We start from the raw sequence: 10,641 nt of genomic DNA on the forward strand, positions 1-10,641 counted from the left end.
GGAAGACTATTGGGATGGTGATCTTTCCCCGTGAGTACCTTACCGTGCCCTCACATTCAGAGGAGCCAATGAAGGTCAATGGGGTTTGAGGAAAACTGGGAGCAAAGCTTACTTGGGGCACTAGGTATCACTCCCTCCGCGGTGCTTCACCCTGCCAGATGTTAGTACGGGTGTGCCTGTTGGTGCACGGTCCTGGAAGACCAGTGAGGGACAGGTGTTCACCCAGTGAAGGTGGAAAACTGCCTGTGATTTGGTCTACTCCGACAACCGATTCTTCATCACTAGAAACCTTATTTTTTCAGTTGTATTCACTCCATGTTATGGAGAAATCTGGCCTTGGGGCCCTTGAACACTTGTACATATAAATACTCCAAGAAATACAAACTGTATTGAGGGGGGGGAGTGAAGGGGTTCCGGCCCCAGTGATGATGTCAAGTGTTGTTTGTCATTTTCAGTTTTAATGTTGCGAGTATTGTTCCATTGTTCACATGAGGCCAAGACGGTGTCCCATGTGAAAGGGGCCAGTTACTTTCACATGGACGGGAGCCAATCTTGTGCCACCCGTGTGACCAAGATCGTGTCATATGGACGGGGGGAGCTATATCATGCCACCCGTGTATGGCCAGAACGGTGTCTTGTCCATGGGATTGTCACTCCATGGAAGGACCCATGTTTGTACTGCATCTTGCCTATGGCACTGTCACTCCATAGGAAGGCCAAGGTTCTCATATTCTGTTGCGCCAGTTTTGTGCCCGACAAGAAATTCTTGTACAAGTTTCATGAAAGGAAGATTTCGTCCATTACATGTACACATGCATTCATGTTTGCATGCATAAACTTCTTTTCGCATGACTTGTTTTCGTGTGTTTGCCTGCTATGACGTGCCAATACATTGGACGGGGACGCCCCCAGTGTACCGTGGGTGTGCTGTTTGCTGACGAGTTGGTGTGGCATGTGAACAGGTGGTAAGTATTGCCTTTTTGGCCTAATGTAAAATCTATAAAATAGTGTAAACCTTAATATATATAAGATTGGGTGTTCGCACATATTTAATATTATGACTGGACACCTTTCAATGTGAATGCCCAAGGGTTAACCATTGCTTAAGGCCTAATAATATTTAGACTAAGGATTGCACGTGGATGGCTATATGGAGATGGTTGGTGGAAAGAGGACGTCACCTGATTGGATTGGAAACAATGCTATTGGTTTTCATCTGTCGGCTGCTGCTCCTGTACCCGCCATCAGATCTGCCGGCTGCTACTCCTGTACCCGCCATCAAATCTGCCGGCTGCTGTCCCTGTACCCGCCATCAGTACCTGCCGGCTGTTGCTTCTGTACTCGCCTTTAGGACTATAGCCGCCTTTGTCTACTATGCCCAACAGGACTGGTTGTTGCTGCTGCCCCCGCCTCTTCTTCCAACTGTCCTCCTACTGCTGTCTGCACGAACCAGGACCGCATTAGAGGAGACAGTCTTCTCTCCCTTAGATCCTAATTTGAATCTCAATCACGTACTTGTTTCTGTAATTCAAATTCAAATAAGATTAAATTTAAATGTTGTTTCTCCAAGTCTTGTGTAGGCAATCATCACCACCAGTTTCCCTCGCCATGGAAGACTACTAGGATGGTGATCTTTCCTCGTGAGTACCCTGACCGCGCCCTCACATTCAGAGGAGCCAATGAAGGTCAATGGGGTTTAAGGGAAACTGGGAGCAAAGCTTACTTGGGAGCACCAGGTATCACTCCCTCCGCGGTGCTTCACCTTGCCAGATGTTAGTACGGGGTGCACGGTCCCGGAAGACCAGTGAGGGGTGGGTGTTCACCCAGTGAAGGTGGGAAACTGCCTATGATTTGGTCTACTCCGACAACCGATTCTTCATCGATAGAAACCTTATTGTTTCAGTTGTATTCACTCCATATTATGGAGAAATCTGACCTTGAGGCCCTTGAACACCTATACATATAAATACCCCACGAAATACAAATTGTATCGAGGCCGGGGGGGGCGGCTTTCCGGCCCCAGTGATGGTGTCAAGCGTTCTGCCCTTCAGACACACTTGTGATCTTTTCAAAACTTCTAGTCTATACCCACCTCATCATTCATCAATGTGGTGAACTTGAAAACTAAGGTTTGCATTGATGTTGCCATCAACTCCAGAATCCGAATGTTTTCTAACTTTGCAAAAACAAATAATGGCACCTCCTTTTGTTCAATCACTAGTCCAAAGTCCCAAAAAGCTTACGTGCCCTGAAATCCTCTATCTACCTAAAAGAAAGACAGCGTCACAAGATCGATTTGTTGAAGTAGCCCAACCCCACTTTTGAGATGACTGCCTTTGTCCCTGAAATCAATTTTTGGAGAAAAACCGCTTTTGTAGTAATCCAAACTGACCCGTGGTCAACTCCACATGTGTTTGCTTGGTCTAAAACTCCGTCCCTCAAACATTGCAAGTTTTTTCCTCACGAGCTTTCTTCTCACCTACAGCTTGTTCTACTAAACCAAAAGGACATAGGCCTAGAGTGAAATGAGGATTCGATGTGTAAAAATGTATACTAGGTGCACACCGGGTGAGTCTGTCTCAGTTTTCCAGTGGTGTTATGAAAGCTTACAGATCTCCCTCCAACCAATCCGTCCAGATCTAATCCATGTCATTAGCCAAGTACTCTTTTCTAAGCTCTGATCACCTCCACACGTGTTTTGAAGGTCTGATCACCTCTCCAAGAACCAAATCTAGTCTCACCAATTGCAATTGATCCTAATGTTCATCTAAGCAGTGCACATCAGGGATGATAGCCCTCCCCACTGTTCCAAGGTAAGAAAGGGGAGGTCACATGCATTAGCCCCATCGTGAGTCTATAAGAGGCTACCAGTGTGAGTAAAATAAATAATTACCCTCCAATTTTGACAAGGAAATGATGATAGGTTCTGGAGAAGAAGCCCACACGCGCGCACACAACACACACACACACACACATGAAGAGAGAGCACCTACTTTTTGAACATTTTGAACCAGCCTGCTAAGCTTCCTTCGCTTACGCCGCTGCCGAGCAAGACCGCAATGGGTTCATTATCTGATTTGAATTGGAACCATAACCTTTGAGCCGGGCCTTAGTGCAAAAAAGTGCTTAATAAAGTCTACAATCTTTCTAGTAGATCGAAATAGTCGCTCAGGCGCTGTACAGCACCACACGTGCGGGCTGTAGACGGGCAAGGTTGCTATCAACAAACTCTCACAGGGCTTATCTGTAAAGGCCTGAAGGCTTCCTTCTTGAGTCGAACGTGCCTTATATGCACCAGGCTGGAGCATCTAATTTGCCTTTCGACTTCAGCACAATTTGGCAAGCTTTTATGCATATTAGTCATAAAATTCCACTCGATTGGAAGGTTTAGTGTGATTGCACACACTACCAATTGGGATCTTGTGCAATCCACTTGACTACTACTTGAGTGTAGCTTCAACCTCTTTGCTACCTTTTTTTCATATGGATACCCTCAATTAGTAAGAGATTAACCATGTAAACATGTAATTTGCAAGCTCTCAACATTAAAGAAATGTACATATGCGCGCATGTATGTATGTAGTATGCATATATATATATATATGTATGTATGTAGTATGCATATATATATATATATGTATGTATGTATGTATGTATATGTGTGTATACATACATATACATATACATATAGATTCAAGAAATTTAGATGAACTTCTATACTTTGGTAATAGTAGGTTGTGTTGGATGTCTATATAAGCCCATCTTGAAGAGATAACTAAGGAGGACTCCATTCATGGTTACAAGAGATAAGGCAAAGATAATGGAGTAGCTAACCCTTGCTTTGCCCACAAGGGATGGTCGCACATGCATGGAGAAGAGTTGAAATCCGACACGAGAGTGCCTAGGTGGCCAAGGATAGATGTTTCAGGATTGCTAGAAGAAGCAGAATCTAGAGAGCTCGACCACACCAAAGACTAAGCGACCTAACTTGGAGGAAAAGTGGGAGGTCGAGTGGACCATAGATTTTTCCTGGTGCTTTCCTCTAAATATATCAACAAGTTCATAGATCTGCATCGTTACTTATGCATTAGAGATCTTTATTTTCAAGTATATTATTGTAAAATTAGTCATGTAATGGAATCAATTGTAATACTATTCAATGCTAAGTTTTCATTCCCATCTCCTTGAATGGAGAGTTGAATAATTAAAAGTGTTACAATTCCCATTGTACAAAGACTATTATAATTAAGCAAAGAGTCTAAGTAGAAGGTAGCCCCAAGGGGGGTTGCACTCCCATTAAGAAGGGGGTCCTCACATCTAGTATCAAAGTTGTCAAGTTTCATAAAGACTTTAGAATAGACCACAGACCTTAGATAAGTAAATTCTAGAATTGTAAAGACCTCTCACATATGGCTCAATAAATTTTTCTTAATGCTGTAGGAAATGGCCATCTTTTTTTCTGGCATCTCTAAATTAAATGAAAGGCAAGATAGGATCACCTTTGCCAATGAAAACGTTATCCCTTCAACCTCACCAAAGTACCTCATCAGGTTAGGGATTAGTTTTCCAACAACCGTATGTGATGAGACATCTTTAACTCTTGAGTCATCACTTTATGTGGCAAACTAGAAGGGATTGAGGGTCGTATAAGTATGTTACTAGTGTGTACATAGGTCCTGAGACGGTCTCTTCAAGAGATGTCTATATCACGCATATTCAAACCCCTATATAAACCCCTTTTTACATTATATACAAAGTCCTTATAAAAGGGTCTAATGTATGTATACACATGTATCCTTCCATAATTTTTACACCCCCTATGTATAAATACTACAAAGGAAACCTATAAATATACCCCTTGTATACACTGTATATGGCACGATTTAAAAATATCTCGTCAATTAACTCACTTGATATCATACATTTCTAAAGAGTGACTACCCCGACACATAGGTTTGAACCAGAAGGGATCGAGGGTCAAATAAGTATATTGTCACTGTGGACATCGGTCACACCATCTCCATGTCCAAGAGAACTTAACAATGTGCATGATCCTTGAGAGGTTAGAATTGGTGGAAAGATACACTATTTCTAAAGAGGAACCTTGGCCCTTGGATGAATACATTTAAAGGGCAAATTTTCCTAGCATTTACCTTCCATGAAACAAATTTTCATATGACCGTAAAGTAAAGTATTCTCTCTCTTTGGAGTGAATCATCAAGAATAGATGAGACTCACATAATAATGCCTTATTATATTAGAATTCAAGGCCACCTTTTTTGACTCTTTGAGGTTTCAGCCTAAGGTCATGGCTTATGATGTAATAAGACTTCTTGAGAAATAAATGAGATTACCTGTAAAGTCTCTTAGGGCCTCTTTTTTACGAAGGTATTAAATAGAATGTCATATGTGAAGTAATTTTACTTTGTGAAGATGACATTTAAATATCTTATATAGGGTAATAGAGAAACATGAGTACCACGGTCTGAACTAGAGGGAGACATCCTCTCACTCAAAACCCTAAGCCTGGAATTGAAGAAGAAGGAAAGGATCAAAGGAGAAGACATTCCTAAGACAACCTTCAATATGAGATATGGTAATTAGGAGTTTACAATCATGCTGTTTAGGTTTACCAATGCCCTTGCCACTTTAATTGGCTTATGATTGACATATCCACAAAGTAGCTTGATGATTATGTCTTAGTATTTTTTGATGATATATTGATCTATTCAAAGAACAAACAGGAGTATGAAAAACATGTAAGGAGAGACCAAGTTTGTTGTAGATTAGGATCAAAGGAGAAGACATTCCTAAGACAACCTTCAATATGAGATATGGTAATTAGGAGTTTACAATCATGCTGTTTAGGTTTACCAGGGCCCTTGCCACTTTAATTGGCTTATGATTGACATATCCACAAAGTAGCTTGATGATTATGTCTTAGTATTTTTTGATGATATATTGATCTATTCAAAGAACAAGCAGGAGTATGAAAAACAAGATCTTGCGAGAGAATGTGAACTCTCGCAAGGAGAAGAAATGTACCTTCTTTATAAAGAAAATCAAGTATTTAGGATTTGTAATATCTGGTGAAGGTCTATTAACTCATCCCACTAAGGTGGAGATAGTGTTAGATTGGACAAGTCTCTCAAAGAGGTCATGGATTTCTTAGCCTCATAGGTTGGTATCGAATCTTCATTTGAGATTATGTCAAAATAGTTGAAGCCGTGACCACTTCACTCAAAAAATTACCTTTTAAGTGGATAGATGAATGTAAGTAGAGTTTTGAAAAATAGAAAGTGGCCCATGGCAACTTCTCTAGTACTTAAGCTAAACCAAATTGAATAAACCCTTCCTTGTGGTTACTGATACAAGAAAATTTGCCATTGGTAGTGTGCTTATACAAAAAGGATGTCTAGTGACCTATGAATCTAGGAAGTTGAAGCCCTATGAAAATAATTATGCCACTCATGATTTGGAGCTTCTAGCCATTTTTCATGATTAAAGATGTGGAGGCACTACTTGCTTTCTTGAAAGTTTAAATTAGTGATGACAAATCAGTGGGATCTTCACATAAGCATACTTTAATATGTGTTAAGGTAGATGGATGCAAACATTACAAGAATATGATTTTGAGATGATACACTACAACCTTGGGAAGGAAAATGCAACAGACGGGTTGAGACATAAGGTTTATCTTATTGTTGTTACTTCATTCTGAAATTCACTTCTTGATAATGTATCTTATTGTTGTTACTTCATTCTGAAATTCACTCTCATTCATCATAATCGATTTTTCCAACCTCTTCTTAGGATTATGACAAACGACTGCAAATCCAAATAAGATCATGTGAAGGGCTATAAGTTCAAGAAACGGTGGCCTTTACTTCAATGATAGGCTTTATATTCCAATGGAACAAGATTTGAAGAATGATATTTAAGGGAAGGAAAACTCCCGATATCCCTATAGTCGGGCACACCTAGGATTTATAGAAGACCTATAATGTTTTTCATGTTAGCTTACTTAAAAGATATCTTTCCAATCCATCCCATTTTCTTGAGGACACCAGTAATGCTTCCATCCTCCAGTCAAAGTGAGCTCGACTGTTAGAGCTTGAAGCAATCTTGACGATTAAAGTGAAGCCGGGTTATCAACAAAAGAAACCCTCTCATTAATTGGACACAACATGGATGTTTTAAGTAGAGTTCCAATAAAGCTACCCTAATTATCTAAGATGAGGAAATTTTGGTTCATCTAAGGGGGGGATGATGTAAAACTCCTCACCTAATTCGACCTTCGATGATCGAAATATAAGGCAAATTACTTGTTGCAAAAAAGGGAATTAAACTAATAGAAAAATATTATTATTATTCATAATCCTAAATTCAAATATCATTTTCTTCTATATATTAATGTAAAGACTTTTATCCTGGTCATTTGTTGAGGTAATATGGTTAGAAAAATATATTGGCTTAATGTGGGAGCGAGAAATGAAACGCATGGCTGGGGTCTTGAGTACTTGAAAACCTTATCAAGATTGGTGTGTAGCCATTCAAAAGAACATTAAGAGGAGCATGTGAATCTTGGCCTAAAATTAAGAGGTGTAGGATCTATAAAGGTTCAAAGCAACACTTTCAATAGTTTTTAAGAGTTGGGAAGTCGCAAAACAACAATCCTCAACAATGGTGATACCAATGCTACACTTTCAGTAGTTTGTAAGAGTTGTGAAGTCGCAACAATCCTCGCCAATGGTGCTTGTTAACCACATTGGCTAACATTATCCTGAATGCATGGCAACACCTTTGAGCCATAGATTTTTTTACCATGCAACGCACTTCATGTAAAATGATTATGGGAAATCTCCGAGCTTACAACTTGTTTAACCCCGACGATAGTTAAAACTGAGCTTACAACTTGTGTAATGCCAATAATGTATACTTAGAGTAGGAAATTAAAAGACATAATCCCATTCTAACAATTGAGTTTGAGCCTCTTGCTCTTGTGATTGAAGTTTCTTGTATGTGTTTACTTCTTCTTTGTTACATGCATGCTTAGGGATTATGTGGGTGAGTGATGTTGTAGATGCATGTTCTCTTATTCCTCTTGCTCTCACTCATCGTAGCATTGAAGTAGATGTTGAGCTTTCCATCTCTCTCTCTCTCTCTCTCTCTCTCTCTCTCTCTCTCTCTCTCTCTCTCTCAATTGCAAAGCTCCTTTGTGGTGATAACAAAGGAGGCAAGGTCGAGGACCCTAGCTCTCCACATAAGAGAGGGTTACTCTACAAGGGTGACATGAGGTGCAAACTAGTAAGACCGTTGCATTCTTCCTCTCCTTCTCCCTATCTTGCAAGGCTTACGTTTTCTCAAATCGGTGAACATCTTTGGCATTGTTGGGGGGGAAGCATCTTTGCTTAGGACTCCCTTGCTATTCTTTGCATTTGGAGTATCGACATAAACTGGTTGAAGTGCAAATCCACTTTTTTTTACCAAAACACAACAAATTGCTCTATGGTTTGCTAGCGTACATGCTCAACTAGGCCTGTGAATGCACATTCGCAAGTAGGAACGCACATTCATAAGTCTGACAGGAAAAATTTGCACAATATTCTCACTAAGGAAAAGTCAAATAATATTCTTCCCATAAATGAATATAATGATAAAAACGATAAAAAATGATAAAAACGGCTAAAAACTATCCTTGATTCAATCTTGCATAACGCCTTGTACTCAAAATAATAATAAAAACTTTGAGCCATGCTATAGAAGTGCCATAGAGTTTGATGATAACTTCATGTGATCTTTTTCAAGGAATCTCCCTAAAGGAACCCCATTTGAAGCATCTGTTAGTCGCATTGCCTTTAAAGATCAGTGACAAAGGAAAAGAGCCACATGCTGCACTGGTCATAAAAGACCTAGAGACCGTGCTCATGTAGCAACAATGGAAGGTTGGGATAAGGAAAGACAACATAGGTCAACCATATCTATACCCTAGACGTGAGTTGTTCTAGTATTCAATATTTTGTGCTAACCACACAAGCACAAAATACCCCCACCTAAGACCAAGACAAGGAGGAATCTAGTGTGCATAAGACCAAGACAAGGAAGAATCTAGTGTGTATAAGACCAAGACAAGGAGGAATCTAGTGTGCATACTATATAAGGGTAGGAAACTATGACATTTTCCTTTGCTATATAAAGGCAGGAAACTATGACATTATCCTTTGCTATAAGGGTCAACCTCAGAGGATATAACCACCAATAGTACCAGCTCTTTACTTGCACCACCGACAAGGCCCATGCTTACAAATGCACCTCACTCGGGGTAGTACATGCCTCAAAGAGGAGTCCCAAAGTTTACCCTCCTACCTCCAGTGTTACCCACAGCAACCACCCATTCTTGAGGTGATTCCCCATGAACCAATTAACCTTGACAAAAAATCCTTGAGGGGGAGGAAGAGGGAATAGGGGGGATGCTAACTACCTAAAACTCCAAAGGGTCAGAGTCTCCCAAGTCAAATCCTAAGTCATTATGTTCAAGATGGCAAGTGTCTACCCTATTTATATAACTATCCAATAGGGGGAGGGACATCAATGCCTTAGAATCCCATATGCCACTACAATGCTATCATTACAAAGGACCACACCGGATGGAAGAGTGTCCCATCAAGAAGGCTATGGTAGCCACACAACATAACCAACCCACAACACTAGTACCACTTTGCAAAGGTTGTGGTATTGACCACATATACAAGGATTGCCCATAAAGAGAATCCATCCCACATCTACCCCAAGAGAATAAACCAAGTACAAGCCTTAACTTTTCTAAGCATCAAGGATGGGCTGTTACAAGTGGGGACTAGAATACTAAATAGGAGGAGAGCCGGTGTACATCATGAAGCTAGACAAGCTACATCTTCCCCTAATCAAAGGGCACAAAAACCATCCCAATTCCTACCACCAACAAAGTTTTGGAACATGCTAGAGTCACCCGTAAGACCAAAAGATGAAGATCCAAGAATTTAGGACAAGGGGAAGACCACGTGACAATTCAAGAGGGGTTAGGCGAGGATATAGATTCTGACATCAATTTTCTAGCATCTCTTCATCCTCTTCAAAGAGAGAAGTGAATCCTATGCTCGATAGGGACTAGGACAAACTAATCATAGCCCCTAACAACCTACCTAAGAAGCTGGAAAAATACCCCAATCTGATTGAGGAAAAAAGTAGGCTAGAAGTAGCCCATGAACTGGTAAGAGCATGCCAAGCACAAATGGATGTGGCACCTCTCGTAGCCCCACTATTAGAGAGGATGCCAACACAGAGGCTAGACCCACTTTACTCAAGGGAAGACCGGGGAAAGAACCAATCTGTTCCACAATCCAAGGAGGCTCATAACAAGGACAAAACCTTTCAAGCCATTGCCTCCGAATTCTTTGATGATGATGACAAAAGAGTGCCACACTCAAAAGAACCAATACACATTCCATACGCCATCATTAGCCCTGAAAGCTATGTAAGTGATAATGGACATACACAGCTCTCTGACTCTCCCACTGTCTCATCACGATAGCTACACCAAGGGCATTAGAGATCTCCTCAGACACAGTGTTACTCACACCCACCAAGAAGAGGAAGGCTACA

At 40.7% G+C, this 10,641-nt stretch overlaps 1 protein-coding gene across 3 annotated transcripts in view; it reads right to left on the minus strand.

The window, feature by feature from the left end:
• LOC147631883 (uncharacterized) overlaps positions 1–3,336 on the minus strand; it is a 59,444-nt gene extending 56,108 nt beyond the window's left edge. For 2 of the 3 annotated variants that reach the window (XR_015267364.1, XM_086808445.1), the window contains exon 1: positions 2,994–3,336. Coding sequence is in view for 2 of the 3 variants with exons in the window: in XM_086808445.1 (XP_086664571.1) it covers positions 2,994–3,004 (11 nt within the window). In the remaining variant the exon portion in view is untranslated. The remainder of the gene's footprint in view (positions 1–2,993) is intronic. The other variant, XM_086808446.1, reaches the window with a different exon arrangement.
• Between the last annotated feature and the right edge of the window lie 7,305 nt (positions 3,337–10,641).

Source organism: Cibotium barometz, chromosome 14 (genome assembly GCF_041138505.1).
Source record: "Cibotium barometz isolate CiBa-2024 chromosome 14, ASM4113850v1, whole genome shotgun sequence".
NCBI lineage: Eukaryota > Viridiplantae > Streptophyta > Polypodiopsida > Cyatheales > Cibotiaceae > Cibotium > Cibotium barometz.